The sequence below is a fragment of the Argiope bruennichi genome, chromosome 7 (genome assembly GCF_947563725.1).
Source record: "Argiope bruennichi chromosome 7, qqArgBrue1.1, whole genome shotgun sequence".
Taxonomy (NCBI): Eukaryota; Metazoa; Arthropoda; class Arachnida; order Araneae; family Araneidae; genus Argiope; species Argiope bruennichi.
In genome coordinates this window covers 60,514,981-60,539,617 of record NC_079157.1, presented here as the reverse complement: position 1 = coordinate 60,539,617, position 24,637 = coordinate 60,514,981, and the positions used below count along the sequence as shown (strand labels likewise).

Genomic DNA, 24,637 nt, shown 5'->3' with positions numbered 1-24,637 from the left:
TAACGTTTAAAGGGACATACCAACTTCCATCCTCCTGCCATCAAAAGATGTTTGTCCAAAACGTAAAAGATCCTTCAATGGAAATATGGAATCTACTTGGCTCTTACTCTAAATTTAATCTATTTTGAAAGTGTTGATTGATAATATGAGCTCCAAGACATAACGAATTTATTATTTGGATTTGGAGTTTCTGGATTTTATTGGCACAAGAGCCATGATGTTGACTATGCTGCGCCAAGCTGTATTTTTCAGGATTAAAATATAAAATTTCAGCTGTAAAAACAATGTGAAAACTTTTTGAGAAAGATGAAGAAAACTTAAATATGTGGATAAAAACCTATTGATTTCAAAAAAAAAAAAAAAATTTGAACATGTGGTGTCTTACCAAGTAAGAAAGGTAATGGAGTGTTCGTATTTTGAAAAAAGTGCAAACGTTGAGCATTGAAATTTGGACATTCTGACAATATATGTTGGACAGACATTTGACAGTCACACTGGGAACATAGAGGTGGTTGTTCACATAGCAACAAGTGGAGATGGGTGAATCTCGTATGTCCAATTAATTTATTTTGTAGTATTTTGATGTGTTTTATATTTAGTTTTTAATATAATTAGTAAATAATTCAGAAGCTACAACTTCATAAGTTGTGAAAAAGCTGGAATTTCAACGTTAAATATGTTTTGGATTTTAATTGATTTTTTTAATAAAAAAATTATGTTAGCTACTCTTGGTAAACTCCACTTTGGAAGATGATTCTCTCATTTTAAAGTATTTTTGTCCAATATTGTTTTTTTTTATTTAGTTAATTAATTTTTAGATTTAGTGTTAAGGAAAAAATTTTGGATATACAATATGACGTGTTTTATACTTTGCAGTATATTGTAGAAATCTGAGTAAAATCAACTTCTTTTCTTCCGATTGGAACCGGAATACGATACAGAGCTGAAGTAATGGTGAAAAGTCCTCATGCAAAATTTCGTTCATTTGGATTGCTCCTTTTTTTATATTATAATATTTATTCACGAATAAATGGACCAGTAGACGATCATTAATTTGATGGATTTCGTTCAAAGTACGATAGAAATTTACAATAATAAGGAGAAACCATATGATAATGGCCTTTACTTTTTTCAGTTATCCTGTCCAAATGCACAAGAGAATAGATTTTTGAGAAGACTATTTCATCCAAAATTTGATTGAAATATAAAATTCTGATGCACGTAACAATCCAAAAAAGATAACAAACCCAATTCCATCAATCAATATATCATTGATTTTTTTGAGTTATTGCTTTCATAGACATATCATCTCAATTTCAAAAATGTTGTTTTTTCAATCTAAAAGAGATTTGAAACGTGCAGATTGATGATTTTCTTTTGTAGATTTCGTATACGAGAAAGTAAAAAAAAAAAAAAAGAAAGAAAGAAAGAAAAGAAAAGAAATAAAGATAGAGAGAAGAAAAAAGAAAAACATTTCGTGTAAATTCTTAAATAAGGTTATGTAACTTCTTGTAATGGTTTTCGGTCAATGTACCTTGCATACCCTACCCTAGTTATGCAACGCAGCTGAATCGAGAGTAGATAACATTATGGCATGAGGCCCCTTTAATACGGGGGCCAAATGGGAGCAATTGTTTCAATCGGCTAAAGGCCGAGAGGAGGTTGCTTCTAGTGGTATTAAACCTATTAGTTCGGCGCAATTTCTTTCATATATGGGATCAATTTCATTGATAGCTTTTGAATATTTACCAGCTGATCTGAAAATTGCAGAGTCCATGTGAAGAGCACCTGGTCCCAACAAGCTCAAAATTTACAGATAGCATCGCTAGGAAGAGGAACTTTCACTTTTCCTTGCAGGCAGAATCTCATTTAATGTGGGAGTATATCATTGTTTTCCCAAATTCAGAGTTAATTGTAGAAGATGTGGATTTTGCTAAATTCATCAAATACAATTTTGTTTTCGGTCTAATCCACCGTTTATCAGATTTTAATAAACCTATCATTAATGGTACTTTACGTAAATTTTGCTGTTGCAGTTTAATAAAATAGTTTAATATATGTTAAGAAGTAGTGAAATGGTGCCACTTTTTACAGTTCTCAATGAGTTTTCCAAATAAAACAATCCTTCACTAACTGATCAATTTATTAAAAATGCAAAAAATATATATTGTTTTATTTCAGAATTGTATAAGAAATGTATAAACGATAAATTATTTATTTAATGTGAGACAATATTATAATTGATAGCATATTACAGCTGAGGTAATATTTCAATTCAAAAAAAGAGATTGGCATTTAGATATTTCATGTGACAGAAATCTCACGAAGAAAGATAATTTATGTAAATTCTGATTAACAAGAAGAGATGGGGAAAATAATTAAATTTTTGACAATGATGTAAACTTTCAGCATTATTCAATACATTCTATGTTTGGACAACTAAACTTTCATCGATGTTATTAATTAAAAATAAATATAGAATATAGTTGCAATTTGAATCTGATTTATGCTTGAAATTAATTAATGAAAATATTACTAGACGCATCGAATCTAGTTACAATGAAACATGCTTACTTCCAAATTAATCCTTATCATTAATAAATCTTTATATTTAGTATTATGTATTATTATCCATTATTTTTTAGATATTTATATATTAGCATAATATAAAAATTTAATTTACAAATATAAATGAAATTATTAATTTAAATATTTATCTTTTGATTATAAATATCCCGTTTCGAATGTTTGAATTCTTAAGTGAAAAATAATTTTATGATTGCATACTTTTGATTCTTTTATATCTATGTATTCAATACATTTATCACTTCTTTTTAACTAAAATTTGTCCACGTTATCTTCTTTAATTCATCTTTTATATGATAGATAGTCTAAAAAGTTTATCTACGAATTTAAAACGAAAAAAAGTTTTGATTCCGAAATATTTTCTCTGACAAACCCAGTACAAGACCTTTGCCTATAATCTATACATATAGGACTTAATCACAAAGCACATTATACATTTGAAAACAATAACTAGAAGAGTAAAACAATTCAACAATAACAAAAGGATCTTCAATTTTCAAAAGGAAAAAAGATTCAGTCTGAAGATAAAAATTTCCTTTTCATTTTATTGTCACGGAAGAAAAATGCAAGCCTTTTCTTCTCAAAAGAAATCCCACAAAGAAAGGTCAGACGGAAGTAAGTAGAGATCGAAGGAAATGATTGTAACACGATTATTTTCTCTCTTTTTTTCTTCTTTTTTTTTTTCGTTGCACCCGCGATGTCGCAAATACGGAATGCTACAAATAACAGCTATAAGATGAAAATCATCGGTCAAGGTTGGAAGCGATTGGGATAAAGATGTCCTGAGGACACATCCCGAGGATTTATTTTTACCTTCTCCCTCCTGGTTCCACGTGAGGCCAATAGAGATAAGAATATTGCAAAAGTGTTATAAAAACAATATATTTGAAATTTCGTAAGACGAAATTGAAGATCATGAACGATAAGGTGAGAGTTTATTAACAAATCTTTTTTTTTCCTGTCAGAATGTCGCACAGGCCTGGAAAGGTTTTTGGAAAAGTTAATTCATAGAAGAAAGAAAGTTCAGAACCAAATGTTTAGAAAAAAAATTAGATTTACAGTTTCATTTTGTAATTGTTTTTATTAATTAATGTTATTATTTTTAATTATTATTTACACTATTATTTTTATTAATTAATTTTACTATTATTATTAATTAATTTTACTATTTTTATTAATTAATTTTGTTAATTTTAATTATTATTTATGCTATTATTTTTATTAATTAATTTTATTATTTTTAAATTATTATTATTTACTATTCTTATTTATTATTATTATTATTTTGTATTTATTTGATAGATTGATATGTAAATTATTTTAGGAAAATATTGTTTAGAATTTTAATTCATGAAATATTTCTGCCTATAAATTGAAACTACAGGTAATACTTTACAATAAATACATTTAATACACCGGAAGATCATATTCGGATTAAAACCACTTTATGTAGAATGTTTATATATAAAAATTATTTTCGTATAAAATATAATACACAAATTCTTTATCGTCTTAGATGTCTTTTTAATTAAAATTAAAATACCAGCTGCTGCAAACGATTTTAAAAATTGTCGATAGTTGATTTCATCCATAAGTATTTATTATAATACAAATATGTTACAAATAAAATGTTACAATCAAAAATCCCTCAATCAAAAAATATGTACAAAATATGCTATATTATATTAATATAGCAGATTTTGTTAGCAGATGTTTAAGTATAAGAAAAGTTTGAAGAACATTTAAGACAATTAACTAAATAGCTTATTAATAAAAATGGAAACAAACTAAAACAATTATTTTCCTGATTCAAATTTCCAATCGTTTTTTTTTTTTTTAGAATTTTGCTTTATGTGCTCTGTCAACAGCTTTTTGTAAACATTCTTGCTCATCAGCAATAAAAAAAAAGTATTTCATTTGTTAATGAAAGCTTTACTTTGTTTGAGTTTGAGCGATTCATTTCTGTTTTCATTACTTTAAAGCAAATAAAAAGCAATATCCACAGCTTTTTAAATTATTACAATCACATATTATTCATATTAAGATATCATTATAAATTCTACGTTATATTACCATTATTAATTCATTATAGTTATTATTATTAATTAATCATATCATTATTAATTATAATCTTCCTTCATATATGTGTACGTGTGTGAATTCTAACTGAGGGGCAAATAATAAATGCTCTTATTCTAAGATTAATAAATGTATAACTTTTTGAAAAAAAATTCATGTTAAAAAATTTAAATTATATAAGCTTACCCGCTTCTGCATTTTGTAGCTAAGAATAAAAGGATAGCACATATTCCACGCATAGGCGAAGAATTTCGGCATGCCAATAACATGCACGGCTTTGTATCTTCCAGGGAAACAATGCTAAAATAAACAGAAGAAACACGATTAGTAGCATCCTAGATTTTTCGAAAGAAAAGAACAAATCTAGCGTTAATGTTTTACTCAGTATTTAATTTCAATATTACTGCGATTATGCAGTCTAAAAAATTCTGGCATACTGAATTAGATTTTTTTTTACTGAGGTTTGGGTGACACATAATGCATGGCATGCACTTATTTCTGTAATTATTAATTTACGATAATGATGCATTATTATAAAAGCATCTGGGCCGAATACCACGTTTCTAGAGTAGTAAATTGCATTTTTCTTGAATGAATGATTTTGTAGATAGTACATACTCATTAATTAATAATTATTTACAACAGTCGCAAGTAAATAGAGCAAGAATTCAAGTAAGCGAAGCAATGACAATTTTCATAAATCAACAAATATGATAATTTTTTAAATCAATTAATGCGATTTTTAAAATTTTTTTTAAAATTTTATTATGATGAAATATTTAAATAATAAATTGTATCAGTGTTTAGAATGCCGTAGATATTAATTGTTTTTGTACTTTTTATTGCTATACATGGTTGTATGTTTTTATTAAAGGCTGTCAAAATTTTTTAAAGGGAAAGGGCGTTTGAATATTTTTTATTTCATAAGTTTGACTATTCCAATGCAATTTTTATATATAAAATACATAAAATGTTTCTTGTATAATTCTTTAGCTGTAACTATTCTGTATATATAAATTTTTTTATGTTATTCTACTGCAGATAGAAATTACTGCGAAGTGCTCTCGCAAACAATTTCTCCTGTTTTTAGATATTTTTACTAATTTCCCGTTCTTTTCCCTGATTTTTCAAAGATCTGTAAAATACTCTGACTTTTCCTTGATTTTTCCCTGATCGAGAAAATTTCCTGACTTTTTCCTGCTTTTTCCGTGATCGATAAAATTTCCTGACTTTCTCCTGATTTTTCCGAGATCGATAAAATTTCCTGACTTTCTCCTGCTTTTTCCGAGATCGATAAAATTTCCTTACTTTTCCCTGCTTTTTCCGAGATCGATAAAATTCCCTGATTTTTCCCTGAAATCCTTGATTTCCTGATTCTGTCGCCAACTTGTATTATAACTTTTTTACTGCTGTTTAATTGATAATAAAGAAATTGTGTGCAGGAGAATGAATAATGATTGCTAATTTTTATCGTTGACTTTTCAGCTTTGATTGCTATGTTTAGAATAAATGAGGAATGTTTGATTTTATCATATGTTTCTTGTAGAAGTGTTAGTCTTAGAAGTGTTGATGTTTTTTGGAAGTATCAGTGGTTGGAATTTGTACGACTGCAAGGATAGATCAACTGACTTATAATTATTATGCACAGGGTTAATTCTGGTTCGATAATTGTTTTGATTGGGTTTGATTGTTAAATTATCAATTCTGTCTATCTCATCCAATTATCAAAGTTAACATTTGGTTGAAATTTGTTAACAAAGAGACTGCTTTGGATCACTTCTATTTCTACTACAATTAGTATTTCATATTATTGCGATTTTCATAAAACTGCCAGAATTCCTGAATAAAATATATTTATGAGTGTGTGTGTAGAACACTTATTTGATTAAAATTTTTATTTGCATTTAATAATATATCTTTTCAAAGATTTGGAAATAGAGAAAAAGAAAGCAAACATTATACAAAGGATTATAACTAAAAAAATATACCACTTGGAAGTCATATATTCAGAATATTATATTATATAAAGAAAGAATTTCACATCATTATAATTAAATACAGATTTTTTTTTATTATCTTAGAAATTTAAATCAAAATTATGATATATGCTTACAATGTAAGCGATAAAAACGTGTTACAAATTTCATAGATTTAAATGATTGCGATTTTGAACTATCATATTTATATACACAAAGACTGTCAGACAGACAGATCTTTCAATGACGAATACTGTCCAAAATTTAATAAGGACAGTATTAATTTTGGAGTATATATACAATTTCAGTTAGTTAAATTCTTGCGATTTTAAATCAGCATGTTCAGAGAGAGGGCCAAGGAAAGTAATTTAGAAATTTTTCTTCTCGTTTAACGAAATCTGAAATTTAAAAATTCGTCGAAATATCAGTCTTTTTTTTTTCTTTTGATAATTGTAATATTTTCTCGCTCTTTGAATCATCAATTTTCGGATTTTAAGTTTCGGCTACTGTAAGATAAGTAATAATAATATTTAGTTTGATTATTACATTCCATGGAATCGTCACTTATGAAGATTCAGAATTATTTTGATTGCTACTTCATTTATTTTTTGCAAACACAGCTTATCTAAAAAGAATCACGCACAGCAATAATTCCTTTTCAGCAATCGATATTATAAATGCTGCCATTAAACGACCAACAATTAAACTCATTGCATTTATTATATCAAGTTAGATAAACTAATAACATAATCCAATTTCGAGTGAAATAAGGTCAAAGGAAAGGTTGCAATGTTTTTCATTTCGGATTATTATCGACATCGGAATGGTCCGGTAAGCAGGCAAAAATTCGTCTAATATTTTTCGTTTATTTCTCTCACGATCATAAATTCCTTACGGCCAGATCGTCATTTTTCCACTCAGATGTAATCCAACACCCATGCATCATACGTGAGTATAAAAACAAACTTGACTTGCCCATAAAACAACAGGGAAGAGGAAAATAAGTTAGCATTTTTTTACAGATGGCTGGAAAAACGCGATCTAGCACGTGATTCTTTCACACTATTTTGTGAAATTTGAAATTCAGACTCATTCCAAGAGATCCCGTGTCCAATGTAAAAGTTATGATTATTTGAATTTATATGAGAATGGGGAATCAAATTTTCGAAAGAAACGTGAAAAGCAGATGAAAATTGAATTCTTAATTATCAAAAAAATTGCATCATATTTTAAAATTTCTCCAATTAACGATTTTATATTTAGAAGAAAATTATATATTATGCGAAATTTAAAGACATGTGAAAATGACTGTATTTCTTCAAATACAGTTAATATCAATGTCATCAAAGATATATTCAGATTTTACGGAAAGGCAAAAGGCGACTAAATACGGAAATCATTATTTTACCATCATAACTTTATAAAACCGGTGGGAGTGATCTTTTTAAAACTTTCTCGCATTCCTTCTAATAAAGTGTTATGCCACAGAATGACTTGCATGGAAATGGCGTACAATAGTAACGAAATATTAACTTTTGGAGAGAATTTAACATTTTATCTGATCTATAGTATGAGTTTTGGCGAGTCATTTGGCGAATTATCCCTGGCAGGCGATCAAAAGTATTTCAGAATTGAATTTATGCTTTAGATGCATTTTTTTCCAAACCAATTGAATAAAAAAATGACACTTATAGCCACAAAATACTATACCAAATTTGATACATTTAAATTACTGTGGTTTTGAATTATCGTGCTTGCATATTTTCAAAGTACAGACTTACAGATAATCGGTCCCATTTTGAATTTGGCTCACACTCAAAATTTGATGGGTTTCTACACTATAGATGTTGAATCTGTGTGCCGAATTTTATTTATCTAGCTCTCTTCGTTTTTCAGTTAACTTATATTCGAACAGCCGGACAAATAGACTTCCTCTGCACGGAATTTGCTCAAAATTTGATAAAAATCTACAAATTTGGTATAGAAATCGTAAACCAAATTTCAACCGTTTACCTCAAATCGTTTCAGAATTATCTTTGTTACAGAACCTTGTTAAATTTCAAAAATGTATTTTTCGAACTTAGGGAGATCTGACATGTGGAGATTCGCCAAAATCTCCAGTTCGAATTTTTTTATTATTGCAGTACATCTCTATACTTTGCCTACAAGAAAGTAAAGAAGACAGTTATTGAAGAAAGAGCAATCATGATTCTGAAATAATCTATTATTTAAATGAAAATCTAATTATTGTTCTTTCTAATGGCACTTATCATAGACAAGCCCATTGACTTTAGAAGTCAGTGATTTAAAGCCAAGGGTGCGCCTATTGTTTTTCAGCAGCACCGTCTAAGGCCAACAGTACGACTTAGCTACACACACGTCACAACCCTTTTTACGAGGCGGATTTCATTCATGCGTTTCATTCACTCCTCGACAAATCGTAATTTAGACCTGAATCAGAGAACGATCACCCCTGATCCAATACTCCCAGAGGTATTACTCTCGACATGGAGGACTTTGTGACCAAGACAGATTTATACGTGCACCAGTCACCACATACATGGTGAGTTTTCGGTCATCGGGGTTCGAACTCGCAACCCAAAGGACGCGAAACCAACGCCCTACCAACCAGGCTATCCCTGCCCAGAATAATATAAGACCATTTAGTGTCATGCATGCATTTAGCTAAAAACAAACATTTAGGTTTTCTTATTCTTTGTTTTACATTTAATTAGAAATGTTGCTTACCTGAGTGGAATGGATGATTAGGAGGATGTTTTCTATGGTAAGAAGCTTGAGGTGTTTGTTGGTGACGCCCCTGACGTCAATAATTGCTGAGTAGCCAGCTACTTGCGTCGCCTCGTCTTCGATGGAGTGGATCATGCAGTGGGTAATCACCCACATGAGGAGATCTCGATCAACCTTTTCAGGATCCCACATGCCTAGAACATTTTAACAATAAGTAAATAACAATACAGAACACTTGCTTACAATAAAGCTGTCAACTAATACTGATGTTAAATTATATTTGTGTACTTACTGCATGGAAGCGATTAATCGCTAGAGATATCATGTTATGATATCGATTGTCTATGTTCGCCAATGGCAGGCAATTAATACTCAAGTATCTGCAAAACTTCAATGTAAATATGCAAGATTTAAAATTGTAAATTGTAAATTATTCTCAATCAGCCTTTTTGTGATCCCACATCCTTGTATAATCTTAACAGTAAGTAAATAATAAGGAATCATGTTCACATGATGATCACGTAAGGAATCATCCGGCAGAAACTGATGTTAAATTTTAAGATCCAAAAGAATAAAAAATTTCTGCTATTAAATTGAAAGTGAGATTAATATTGAAAAGTATAAGGATAAAAGGTACTTATCAATTATGGGCATCATGAAGCCAAACGTACTTAGAGGGCAAATTGGGACCAAATCTTGGCGCCGTTATTAAACATAGTTAAATATTTGATATATTACCAATGTACGTCAATTTTCTTGTAGGTAATAATTACGTAAAAAATTCGCCAACACGATCCCTTTAATCACTAAGTACTGAATGAAGTTAAATAATGCTTTGTCGTCACAGACAGACAGACGTATGCACGTATAATTCAAAGTTGCGAAATTAGTTAGCGACGAAAATTGGTGATGCTCCTTTAGTTCGGAAATGATTTTGCGTACACAAAAATGGTTTAGAATGCCATTTCGTTCATTCCGATTGGATTATCTTATGAATGATTTAAACCTTTCAGCTTCTTAGTTTTTTTCCTTTCAACTCTTTTTTTTGTGTGTGTATTTCCCTGTACAAAAAATAACCTTATCTCAGACTTTCCGCTAACACGTAACACCAAATGATGATTAACAAATTCGTCCTGTTTTCGCATTTATATAAACATTTTATATATAGATGGATTTTTATGTACTTTTACTGTGCTGTACTGAAATGCTTGATTTTCCAGTTCACTGAAAATAATAAATATGAATTAAAACCGAAAAGAAATAACAAAAATAATCAGTTTGTTTTTTACATTTAATATTTGCAAAACTTTTTTTGTCTTCCTATTATGCAGCTGATAATACTTCTAGTTGATTCTATTATGGTTCAATATCTGATAGTGCAAAAATACTTGCCGCTTTAGGGTTATGTCAACAACAGGGAAATGAACGGTTATGTTTATTTTTTTTAAACTGATAAAGTGTAATTATAACACTGCTGCATGTTATTTGTTAGAATCATTTCAGGAAATGTTAACTTTTTTAAAATTTTTTGTTGCAGTTAATTTAGATAGAAATACAAAAAAATCACCAAAAAATTTACATTGTTTATGATCTGAAATAAATACACTTTCGTATTCATTATTCAACTCTTATGATAGAAATAATCAGATAAGATTTTTTCATAAAAAGTAATCAGTTTCCGTACTTATAATAAAATGAATCTAATTCTTTAACGATAATTCTGAGGGAAATCATATGATATCTATATTGCCTTTAATTTTAATTATTTAAAAGAAGAAGAAATTTAAAAAAAGAAAAGAAAGCAAATCAAAAATTCTAAATTTAATTTACCTACCTACTTTAATGACCAGAATTACACTATTATTCTTTGCTCTGTATGGTAAGAAACCAATCCAATTTTGACGAAACACTTCGTGAACAATCGAATTATCATCGGCGTCATAGAATTTCTTTTTCATTCTGAGCTTGTAAGTATTCTTCATACTTTTGAAAGCCCTATCCACGTCATATTTCTTGCCTCGTAGATAAGCCAACAGACAGAGATCATCAGTACGAACATAGAGATTCTTTTCAGCTAAAAGGGAAAAAAGCCAATGATTTCCATGTTTTTTATTCGCAAAAGTAACTCACAAAATTTTTAGAAAGGTTTTATTTCCTTTCTTTTGCCAAGATTTAATGGTAATAATACCACTGATCAAAAACAACAAGAACAAATTCAGCTGTCAAGGAAGTTTTAAAATGTTTAATTGTATCTTGAGGCCGCTAATTTCAAAATTACAACCTTAAGATACAAATAAAGCTTCCTTGACAGTTGAATTTTTGTCAGGATGACAAATGGCCGAAATGGCACTAGTTTTTAAAATAATGCATATTCTGAGCATTTCATTGGTGTCTGAAGGCACTTACATCTTCTGCTGATTTTTAATTTTTATAATTATTTGACTAATTTACAGATTTATTACTGCAATAGAGACTCAATATACCAAATAAGTCAAATTTTATTGGGTATTTACAATCACATGATCTAGATTTGAGCTTCATACAATGTTTGCAAAGACTGCGTAGAGCGTTTAAGACATAAGACAGTAATAAAATGACCAAAATTTTTCAATTTGATGAACAGTTAATGGAAACTTTTTATTGATATATATATATATATATATATATATATATATATATATATATATATATATATATATATATATATATATATATACACTGACTATAATAACATGAACCACTCTCATACTGAGAATAGAATTATTTTGTTTGACAATTTTTGGTCATCCAAAATAAGGTTACAGATATTTTTCGTTGCGTGTTTTTCAGTAGGCAAATTCTTTCAATAAAACGTGGAAAATATTTATTATGTTTCATTGGTTGATTGTTTTAATCAATCAAATATTTTAATTCTATAACATAAGCAGGATTAAAAAAATAATGTTTAGATTTTTTTGTATACTGCTGTATAGAAAGATTGAATCCACTGTTACAGCCGTATTTCGTTAAAAAATCAACTAAGAACCGCTTCGTTGTAAACAGACTTATAGTTGATATAAATAATTAACAGAATATGATGGTATATGCAGAGAGAAAGGCATTGGTTATCCTTATACGTCAGATGAAAATTTCAAACGGATCCAAGCTGCATTCGAACATAGTCGTATCTGTGGGGTTACATAAAATTCAGCGTTATGTATTATTACCTATTCATGTTGTTCTGAAACATTTCAAGATCAATTGTTTCAACAATGAGTTCAGTAATCAGTAACCAGTTACTAAATGTATGTCAAGAATTTGACTACAAATTCGATGTGTGTCTCATAACAAATGAAATTCACGTTGGAGATATAAAATAAAAATTTGAATTTTCCTCTATCCAACTATGCATCGTATGTGTCACTATCTATTATTGGAAATAAATATTTTTATTCTTTTCTCTCTTTTTGAATATCTGTATTATCCTATTCGCTTTTATACAAATATGTGCGAAATGAATTAACCCTTTCTAGGGCCGTGGGAAGTATGCTTCCCACCAATCTTATCAATCTTTGTATGAAATTATGTAGGTTGACGTAAGTTCTGACAAATTTTTTTAGAAAGACAGAAACTTAGATGCTTTAGTTCTTTATCTCACACAAAATGATGTGTCTTGATTTGTACTTAATTATTAATTAACCAAACTAATTAATTAATCAAATTAAATTTATCTAATAAGCTAAATGAATCTCTTTCCTTATTCTAATTTCAAGCCTAAAAATATTTTAACGTAATATGACTAGAAAAAAATGGCCCTTTAAAGGGTTAATGAATGCATTAATTCATTAATTAATTCGTTCAGTAATGAATTTCACTTATATGACGTTCATGACAGAGCATTATACGAAATAATTTTTAAAAAAATATTTGGATATATTTTATTCCTTTCTTAATAATTCCATTCTTTAATTCTTTCTAGAATATATTCCAGATAAAATAAATAAATGTCCACATTTACGTCTTGACAAATCTATTATCAAAAGTTTGAAGAGAAGAACGCCTCTGATGTTTGCTTGTCATGCAAACGATGGTTATTAGTTTTATGGAATTAATCCTGATTATTTCTAACTATTAATCATTATCATGTGACATTTTTAAAGAGCATTAGTAAAAAAATTAATAACTGTCTTTCAAAAGTTTATTATCTGATAGGCAATCTTCATTATCTAAATCTTCATTAGTTAACAAAAAGTAAAAAAATGAAGCCCGACATTAAAATAAGGACATCAAAGATAAATACAAAATCCAAATGATGGCTTTCGTGTCAAATATTTAGAAAGGATTATTATCCAAAGTACCTATATCTGTCAATCAATGGACATTGAATTTCCTATAGGCGTCAGAGGGTATAATAACAAGAACGCGCTAATGAATAGTTTGTAAGAATTTGAAACTCAGCACAAATTTTTAAACTCATTGAAAGAGACAAACTGGGCCATGATTTTTAATTAACTTTTTGATAGTTTTCGATTCTTTTAATTGAATTGCTGATCAGTTCTAATATTTTTAGTAAATTCGTACAAAAGTTTATATTTTTTTCATTTTAATTCTTGTTGCACTAGATTCATTGGTGTTTTTTTTCGGGAAAAATCAGATTTGATATTGATTGAATCTGAGCAGTGAAATTACAGTAAATGGTCATCAACACGTAATAGTAAAAATTTGAATTTTTAGAATTTTTTTTTCAAATTTCTGAAGTAACTGAATAGCTTTCATCAATCTTATTTCTAATTCATTTCAAAATTATTTCAAGGCAAAATATTTATATTTATTTTTTTAAAATTCATAAAGGTTTCTATTTCAAGTATGTTACCAGTGAGTCGGTTTATATAATTTTAATATCTAGAAAAAAAATTTCCCTCCGCAGTTTTTTTTTTTTTTTTTTTTTGTAAAATAGAGGGGGAGGGATAAAATATTTAGATACCAATCACATACTAATTACATATGATATTTTTCAATCTTACCTATATTTGAGCTGGTCAATTAATTAAAAAAATATCACGAATTCACTTAGCTTACATGTTATTCGAAACAATCTGTTATATTACGGTATTCATTTTACATCTATCTATAATCACTTATATTTTTGAACTTGCACTCAGTTTTTCCATGGTGAAATCGGGTTCGAGATGGCGCTATATGACATTATCAGCATGAGAGCAGATAGAAAAAGTCTCTAATAGTTATAAAAAAATCCTTTTTTTTAATGTAAAATCGCATTTTTTCAGGTAATACACCTATTTAGATAAACTTAAAAAGCAAAAAACATTAAATATAAATGTATAAGTGACGAAATAAAGATGAAAGCGCGACTCGAATCGAGGACCCGCAACAAACGCGCCATTTATGTTGCTCTAACGACAATACTGCACTTCCCACACTTCAAAGTGGATGCTAAATATACCTATTATAATAGTTAGTTATAAAACATGATCTTTTTTTGTGCAAAATCGGGTTTGCACCCGATTGCACACTATATATATATATATATATATATATATATATATATATATATATAATGTGCATTTTTCTATGTATTTTTTTTCATTAATATCAATTCTGAAGCTGATGCTTTGGTTAGAACGTATTGCAAGCACATAGGACAATACATAATTTTTAAAACAGTCGTTACAGTATTATGATGTCATATTAGAAACAGCCTAAAATTATTTTTCAAAAGAATTTTAAACTCATTGTTCACTCTACCTATCAAGGAAAATCATTATAGTTTCTTTCGCTTTTTCTTTCTTTACTGAGAATTTGCGCATAATTTATTTCTAAGAACAATTGATTAATTTAATAACTATAATTTGAGCGCTATTCTTTTCGAACTACCAATACAATTCTTCTATTCTTTAAATCTAGTTGAAGATTTTGAAAGTATTATTCGTACAACAAAGAGATAAACACAAATTGGCGATCTATCGTGCATTGCTTTGAAATGCAGCGAAAGCAAAGCAACTTCCTAGAAAATCTCGCACAATACACGCTCGAAGATCTGATCAGACTGATGCTATCTGTTACGCAAGAACAATTCTTCGAAGAATTCTAAACTTTGACCTACTATACCCTTTGACGCTTGACCTAGGTGACATAAATTGAAGCGCCACCTAGAATTGCGAAAGTGTTTTGGTTGAAACTTGTTTACCTATGGCCTGATAAATAATTATTTTTAGTTTTTCATGGTCAGTTTTTTTCTACATTGCTTTGGGGAATCTATTCTAGAACAAGCGAAGGTGAAAAAGACTTCCGGGTTTTAATTCTCCCATGTTTTCGTACCTGTTCGCCATTGTGCAATGAGCTATGACTGCTCTTTTTTTCTTGATTAACCTTTGTTCTAATGTTTCTTTTATGAATGAAGTTTGGACTGATATAGAATTAACTTCCAAAAGAATTCTTGGACAATCCGCCTAATTCAAAGAATAAATAAAAATTATAATTATCCGTAATGTGTCTCCAGTAAGAATTAAACTCTGCTATCTGAGATAACAGAAAATGTGACTTTCCTCTCAAAGAATGCGATACCTGAGTTAATAGAGAAATTAATGTTTCGCTCAAAGAGTGAAAGGTTTTATATTAAGATCTAAATTTCTGATTTATTAAAAATTTGACTTTAGAAGTATTTTTAATAATACTTAAAAAAAGTGGTCATTCTTATGTTTCTATAATAAAATCTCAATTGATGATAAAATAAATATTTTACCTTAAAATCTATATTAAAGCTTAGTTAAAAATAAAATAATTTTAAAAATGATACTTTAAATTTTCTAAAATAATGTTTTAAAGATCATCATTCTGTTTTACAGCAGATCAGCAAGAGGTAGTTTTACTTTACTTTCTTGTCGAAATGATTTGACAGTTGTTATTTTATCGTTTGGTTTTATTCCAAATTAACATCTGCTAGATGTTTATTATTATCGCAATGAAACGATTAAAGTTTGTTCACCACATTAATAATAAAAAATTCTTCTATTTGAAAAGAAAAAAAATATGACAATATAAAAAAACTAAATGACTCGATAGAATTGTGACCAATCTTAGTGACATGTGATAGTCTCGAATTTGTGACGATTATACGATTGATGCTAAATTGCAATGTTTCTATAATACGAACTTTAAAATGTGTTAAGTATATATATACAAAAGTATATAATCATTAAATTATATGATTAAAAAGAACGAAATTAATCTGAAATTCCAGAAGCAATCTTTAATTTGTAAAGATAAACAGCATATAAATGCAATGAAACATTTATTGGCACAGTTTATGCTTCATGACTCGAAGTTTAGAGAATCGAGTTATGATTTCACCTAAATAGTTTATGCTTATTTGCTACTCCTAAAGTCATGTCATAAACCCAGTGCTCCCGCCATTATGATAGCTGGAGAATTGTTCAGTTGAACAACAGCTTTTGTGAAATTCTCAACATTTCATGACTTTTGTTATAAATCAAGATGTAAAATAAAATTTGGAGGCAAACATTACTGTTACATAAAATCCAAAAGTTATGACTGAATGTTTTGAGCTATTATTTTTTCCAGGTAATATTTAGAATAATTTTTTTTTAAAAATCAATATCTTTAGAGATTAATGTCGACAGTATAATGTTGTAATGTTGATTAAATCAATGGATGGTGTAATAATGATTACAGACATAAAAGTGAATTATCAGATCTGGATTTAAATTTTATCCGGATATCTTTTAGTTATTCTGGATTTAAATTTTATCCGGATATCTTTTAGTTATTCTGGATTTAAATTATATTTGGCTATCTTTTAATTTTTCTGGATTTAAATTATATCTGAATCAGATCTGGATAAATTTATATTCCCAAATTATATCAGAATTAAAATAATTTGGGTAAAAATATTACAACATTTAAACATTTCCAAAGTTTTAATTTTACAGAGCCGAAAGAGCTAAAAAAATTACAATCATTGTGAATTTGGAAGAAATTAGCCAAAAAAAAAAAAAATTTCAATAAAAATATCTTTTTTTTAAATTGCATGAAAGTGATAAATTTATATAAAGTTTAAAGCTTTTCTAAAACTTAAGGAAATATGCATATTTAAATCCAATCCAACACCATATCACCACAGCCAACATCAAATCTTATAAGAAATTTTAAGAATAAAAATGCACATAACTTTTTTTATAACCTATTCCGTGTTATAGATTATTCAACCCGAAACGGATGTAATATGGAAGAACAAATATATTAGAGAAAAAGCAGAATCAGCAAATTACTTCCATGGCTTTTATATCTTTGAAGCCGGAACTAAAGACATGACTTGATGGATATGTTCATGACATGCAAAATGACCATCGCTTGCCCTTTATGCATATATACATCCGTATCAGAATTAATGTTCCATAGCTACTTTCGTGACGTATATTGGCTGCTACAAGAATTATGTACTTGCCTGAATATATTCAGTTGGGATATTCTAAGATTTCCTGCTTCTCTCGGAATCACGTAGTGAAGCAGTAAATTTATGCCAGAAAGTTATTCCAATCAATATTCAGTTGTCTATAAAAGCAAAATGTTGTTGATTGAATTTTGCTTTTATATTGGAGTTTGGTTTCTATTATCCAGTGGTAATGGCTTAGTTATTTAATTAAATGGATATTTTTAATGAACTTTCCACTTTCGCTACCTTAAGGAAAATTAAAAAAGGTTTCTAATCTTTCCAAAAGCATATTTATATCACGAAATAAAAGGTTTTTTTATAGTATGTTCTGAATTTAATTTAATTCAAAGTCACAATTTTAATACATTACGAACTTGAAAATCTAATTCCTTATTTTCTACAATACTAGAAATTAAAATAAATTGTTTTCATGTCCTACCAAAATAATTGTCAAAATATAGTTATAAAAATTATTGAAAAAAATCTGCAGTAATGAACGTAAATGTATGAATACAGTACTTTAATTTTATTCAAATAAAAAATCAGCTCCCTTATTATAAGAACCTCGTGAATCATTAACGTCATCACAATTTGTGTAATTAAAAATGTGCTTTTTGATGTATCTATCTATGTAAAAATTTAAGGGGTAAGTACTAAAATAAAAGTTTCATTATTTGACATTTCCTTTAAACTTTCATTGCCAAGAATCTGGCAGTTCTCAGAAAAATGCCAAGAAGCATAATCTAATAAATATGTTCTTTTTCAAATTTGTAATTGTAAATTTAAGACATCAAGAGCCAAAACAAAAATATCATCTTCTGAAATCTACTTTCTAGTAATTAGCCAAAAACCTGCTACTATCAAAGCTGATCTCAAGAAAGATGACGTTAATGGATCCATCAATGTTCATATCAATATGTAAAAATTTAGGACTTGAGTTGCCAAAAAAAAAGTATCATCGTTTGAAACCTACTCACCAGTACAATCGCCAAGAATTCAGTTGTCAGAAAAAATGCAAAGAAGCGCGAAGATTGCTGATCTAATTAAACTATTCGGCTAGATTATTAGGATTACCATATTGTTGATGATAATTAGGATTACCACTGTAGCATGTTTAGCGAAGTGGCCGCTTCTAAAAGTTGATTTCAATCGTTCTTGTCTTATGGTAGATGATCAAATTTCCAATGTGTTATATTTAGGTTTCAAATTATGACTTATTCTCAACTTAAACCACATTTGCGCCATAATTTTTCACCAAGAATTACAAATTTCCCTATAAATTTTACTGTATAGTTCGACAATGCGAAATCAATGCCTACTTCTATATTTTTCGCAAGAATTATTTAGTCTTTCATGTATTTTTAATATTTTCATCTGTCAGAAAGACTGATATGAAAGAGGCTGGATAGTAATAATATTGATATCTTACGATAAATCAACTTTGTTAATTGTATCCACTGAAGTCAACACATGAACCAAGCTATCATTATCAACCCATGCATTCACTCCTCCCATTTAATATAATATCTCACCTGCTATCAGCTGCCTGAATTTCCTGAGGGCCGCTTGTTTACGTTCTTCTGTTTCACCAAGCTCTTTTTCGGCCATTTGTCTGATATCTTCAGGCAAATATCCCAGCTCGTAGGGCAGGTGGTCAGAAATATCTTCGTGCTGTTTTTCCTTGTTTGGAGTTTTCAGGCTTTTTTGGGATTCACTGGAGGCTCCCGGAACGAGAACGGGTGATGGACTGTCTGCTGGCATTTTGAGAGTCTTTTGTTCTTGAAACTGAAGCTAAGATTTGATTCGTAAGTTGCCTTTAGAACCTGAAAAAATAAGAAGAAAAATTTAAGTGACAATATATCAACAAATATAGAAGGTTGCGATTTTACCAAATGTATTCTAAAATTTGCGAGAATAATATAAAATTAAGATAATCCTAAAAGTAAAAAAGACATCTAATGAAGTAAAAGGTTGATCTTTCACTATACCAAACCGAAAACAATTGTAGAATTTTGTAAAAGTTACACTCAATCAATTTTATTATTCACAAATCTATGAAACAGATGTATGAGAATAATTTTAAATCACATACATTTGTTACATAGAATGCTACAATTTTCTTCTTTTTTTTTGAGCCATTACAGATGTATTAATCGAATAATTCTTTTTGTTTGAAATTTCAGTATCAGTAAAAAAAACTTATAATATAGACAGATTAACTTGATTTTATAATAAATTCTTGGTTTTATTATTCCTATAAGTAAAAAAATCTTATAATATAGACAGATTAACTTGATTTGTAAAAGTTACACTCAATCAACTTTATTATTCACAAATCTATGAAACAGATGTATGAGAATAATTTTAAATCACATAAATTTGTTACAGAGAATGCTACAATTTCCTTATTTTTGAGCCATTATAGATGTACTAATCGAATAATTCTTTTTGTTTGAAATTTCAGTATCAGTAAATAAAGCTTATAATATAGAGGGATTAACTTGAATTTAAAAATTTATCTTCAAAATACTTATCCTTTTTTAAATATTTAGTAAACAAAAATTAGTTTTCTAAATCGTCTAATATTACCTATGTGAATTAATCAGCCTAAAAGTGTTCGAATTAGATTATGTTTTCTAGCACAAAAGCCATCTTTGGCTAAGCTGCATTCTACATTCATGGAATTAAAATATTTGAATAAATTTATAATAAAATCAAAACATGGAATGTCTACAAAATCCACATGTCTAAAAGCGTAAAAATGTGAGTCATGAAAAGTCATGAGTAAGATATGGCACAGTACTAAAAAGCATGGCAATATTTATATATGATTATAAAAACCAATAGTTTTTAATATTGGTTTTCATAATATTAAAAAAAAAATATTATAAAAAAGAAGCCTAAATGCCTAAAAGAAGAGAAGTAAAAGAAAATATAGCCAAAAATATATTATTTATATTTTTTATCTATAACTGTTTTTAACTATCTATAATTGTATATCCTATTTTATTGATCTTTCATTTATTTTATTATACTTTTAACTATCAGATTTCGCCATTAATCTTACCTACTTTTAGTCATCTTTCCGGGTGGCAGATTCAGTTTTAGAACATTTCTAAATGGAGGTTTAAAAAAAGAAAGAGAAAGCTAGACATTCAAATTTCTAATCATAGTAACATGATAATATTTTACCCTTGCTTCATTTATGTTTATTTTATTTTTGAAATTTACTATTTACACAATGAGGAAAACAATTTATCGTCTTAACTTGTGAGATATAAATCCTGTAACTAAAAGTGAAAAATATTGAAATGTTTTTTATGTGATTATATATATAAAAAATATTATATCTAAAAATCATGTAAACATTTTAAAGTCTCTTTATTAACGAGTACCATTTATCCAAGAAGTAACTATGTGCTAAGTTAGAGAAATCTACATACAATGGTCTTTTCTATAGAGAATTTAAAATTTTTTTTATCTTGTAAGTCCCGATTTATAGATATAATATATTTTAATGTTAAAAAAATCTAAATATTTTAGTATATAAAAAATACTAGAAAATAGAAATGATATTTGAAATCCGAAAACGCTGATTATTCTACGAGATCAAAGCAAATCAGTCTGTAATCTACCGTATATTCAGAGATATCCGTTTCCATTGAATAAATTTTATTTTCATGACCTATTTTCAGTGCAAAAATAGTACACTATGAAAAACTACGACGCCACGCTTGTAGTATTACCGAGGAAGAAATTAAAAGATCCAGAACCATTAAGGAACTAGTTCAGTGAAAACTCATTTGCATTCTAAGCAGCACGATCGAAAAGATTATAAAAACAAAGATGAAACACGGAAGGAATAACATCTGCAACCTCAGTGTCTAGACACGTGTGAGATGCAGCATCAAAGAATGGAATTGCGTTTCATCTCTCCAAGGTCGTCGGAATAATTGTTTAATGCCTTGACATTAACATTCTAACGGTCCCTGAATGAATTTCTGCAAAGATGAGTACCATTCAAAGCTAATAAAATGGAAATAATTTGTTTCATTTTAATGTTGTTAAAATATGAATGAATGAAACTTCTGATATCATTCAAAGATGTGGAATAAAATGATCATTGTATTAGATAATGGTAAAACAAAGAATGATATTTTAGGCATAAAAAAAGGACATGACGAATTTTTAATGTTTTTTATAGTAGAAGGTGATCACTCTTAGATTAATTATTATGAAATGGACATAATACAAAAAAAATATCTCTCCCCTTTTTTAATGCTTTTTTTTCCCTTTTGAACGTTTAAGGAATACTTATCTCATCACAGAGGCTACCTACAATTGTTTACAGCAACAGCAGAAGAAATTGATGCAAGATATTTTTTCTATAATTTCTTTTTTTTTTAATTCTCCTTTATAATAAATTAAAGATTTACATTTGTTTATACGGTGGACTCTATTAAGCACTACTGCGAATTATTCATTTAGGGTGATGAAATTTTTTATGCATATGTGTTAAAATATAAATATGACAAATTTTTTAACAAAATCTATTATTTTTAAAAAATTAAAAGATACATATATATTTTGAATTTCAAAATATCCCAAGTAACATAATTTTTTTCTATTATTTTTTCCTTATTTCTCAATATAAATTTTTTTGGAACAAAACTGTGTACGATTTTGCAATTCTACAAAAATGCCAATTTTTTCAAAAAATATTTTTATGCCTACTTACTGAATTTTCGTAAGAATTTTATTTTATTCTAAACTAAAATTGGCTTTTAACTATCTTAAAACCCTCGAAACACAAAAAGCATATTCTATTTTCTTTTAATATTTAACTGAAACCTTTATTGTCAATTTTATTTAATTTCCTAAAAAATTAAAACATCTTAAGCATTTCAAAGATATTTAAATTTAACAATAATATCATTTTGAGAAAAGTTATTAAAATGTATTTTTTCCCAGGCCTTTCAATATTCACTTTACTGAATAATACATTTTGTGGCACTATTTTAGTTAAAATGAAATATATATTTTGGTGATGAAACAATAAAAATAAAAAGTCATTTTTCGTCTAGTTTTAATTATTTCAAAATCTTCTGTCCCCTTGACAGTTTCCATAAATAGAAAGTCCAGTGATGGAAACGCTATAGGTGTACAGTTACTTGGTACTGATAAAATTATCTTTGTAGCTATTGACTGCTTATATTAGAATGAAAAGGAATATGACACTTTTATTGAAGAAAAGTTATTTATTCGTATGAGCTCTTTTATTCAACATATTATAATATTGCTTCTGACAGAAAAACTAGTATAAGATGGTAAAATAGGTTTTTGTCCCTTCAAGGAATTATGAATAAAATTTCATTACCACAATAATATTTTAAAAATGTATTTAATTAATTAAATTAGAGGTACGTTACTTTTTTATCACATTCTAAGCAAAATTTGGATGACAATAAAATAAATATGGATCGCTTTAACTTAATCAAATAAATTATTTGAATTCGGCACTTTTTTTTCACATTTAGGACATTAACACGATTGCAATGCCGTTCAAAAACAGCCATAACTTTATACGAATAAAATACTATGTGAGCAAAATTAGTCAATGAAGTATTACGTGAGTTGCATTTAGTGAAATTTTAATTGGAGTGTTTGGATAATGACCTAGGAAATCACGTTATTTTACAATCGAACATAGGAGAGTGCTTCGCTGCTGAAAACAAAGGTTGGGTGGGTAGTAACAATAATGGATTATGAATTATTTATGAGCATTTCGTTAAATACGAAATAAAATCACAAACAAACAATTGCATCACGAATTCTTTCATCATTGGGAATTGCGTACCAAACTTATAGGGGAATTAATATGTCGTGACTTGTGCACAAGTAATATTGTGTTATGATAATAGCAACAACAAATAAGTAATAATCACCTCATTTATAGTTATATCGTATATCTCACGATATTAGTATAAAGTTGTTGAAATATAGGGAATACCAGGGAAATGACATTGAACAAGGTTAATATTACAATTGGGTAGCATACTACCACTGGATGAATGACTTTAGTAGGCAAAACCTGGGGGCCAAAAAGGCATACCATAATCATTAAAAGAATATCCACAGTTATAATTAAGCAATATAGCTCATTTAATTATTCGATCAGATCCGGCGAAAGGGAAAACGGTTGGCAAAATCCCTGGTTGCCGAATTCCTACAAAGTATATCTCAATCACAAACAAGCTACTCGGACCCGTAGAAGGCACACGGAAAAAATGACCGGACCGCCGCAACAGCAACACTGGAGGGAACTGTGGTTGAGCCCTAAGGACCCTCACCGGCCACGGTACAACCCTTCCCTAAGGAAGTACGACCCATCATCAATGAGATCAGCTAGACCCCAGCTTTTCATGCACCCTCCAGAATGGCGAGAACCAACCACCATGTCAGAAGCTTCTCATTCTCAATTACGAGGTGCCCCCCGTGGGACTCCTGCACAGTATAAGGAAGGGGATATATTATTATGGAATTATTGGTTATCTGGCAGTATTTTTCTCTAAGCCTACTCAACTCGTTCCTAGGCCGGACATAGCAGGAATCAGGGGAATCAGGAATTGCATCTTGAAAATTTACTATAGCTATGTTGAAATTCTGAGATCAGATATTTCTGTTTCATGATGACGTTGATGTTTTCTGTATTAGAAGATTAGTATAAGCCAATTTGTCTGGATTTTTCTTACAAAGAAAATGCTTGCAAAGTGCATGATCTTGAATGTGACTGAAT

General features: G+C 28.6%; 1 protein-coding gene across 2 annotated transcripts in view; it reads right to left on the bottom strand.

The window, feature by feature from the left end:
- LOC129976248 (retinaldehyde-binding protein 1-like) overlaps window positions 1-24,637 on the bottom strand; it is a 56,630-nt gene that overhangs the window by 9,258 nt on the left and 22,735 nt on the right. For both annotated transcript variants that reach the window (XM_056089728.1, XM_056089729.1), the window contains exons 2-5: window positions 19,374-19,664; window positions 11,224-11,463; window positions 9,390-9,583; window positions 4,852-4,965 (exon numbers count right to left, since the gene is read on the bottom strand). In XM_056089728.1, the coding sequence (XP_055945703.1) occupies window positions 4,852-4,965; window positions 9,390-9,583; window positions 11,224-11,463; window positions 19,374-19,602 (777 nt within the window). In that variant the 5' untranslated portion in view covers window positions 19,603-19,664. The remainder of the gene's footprint in view (window positions 1-4,851; window positions 4,966-9,389; window positions 9,584-11,223; window positions 11,464-19,373; window positions 19,665-24,637) is intronic.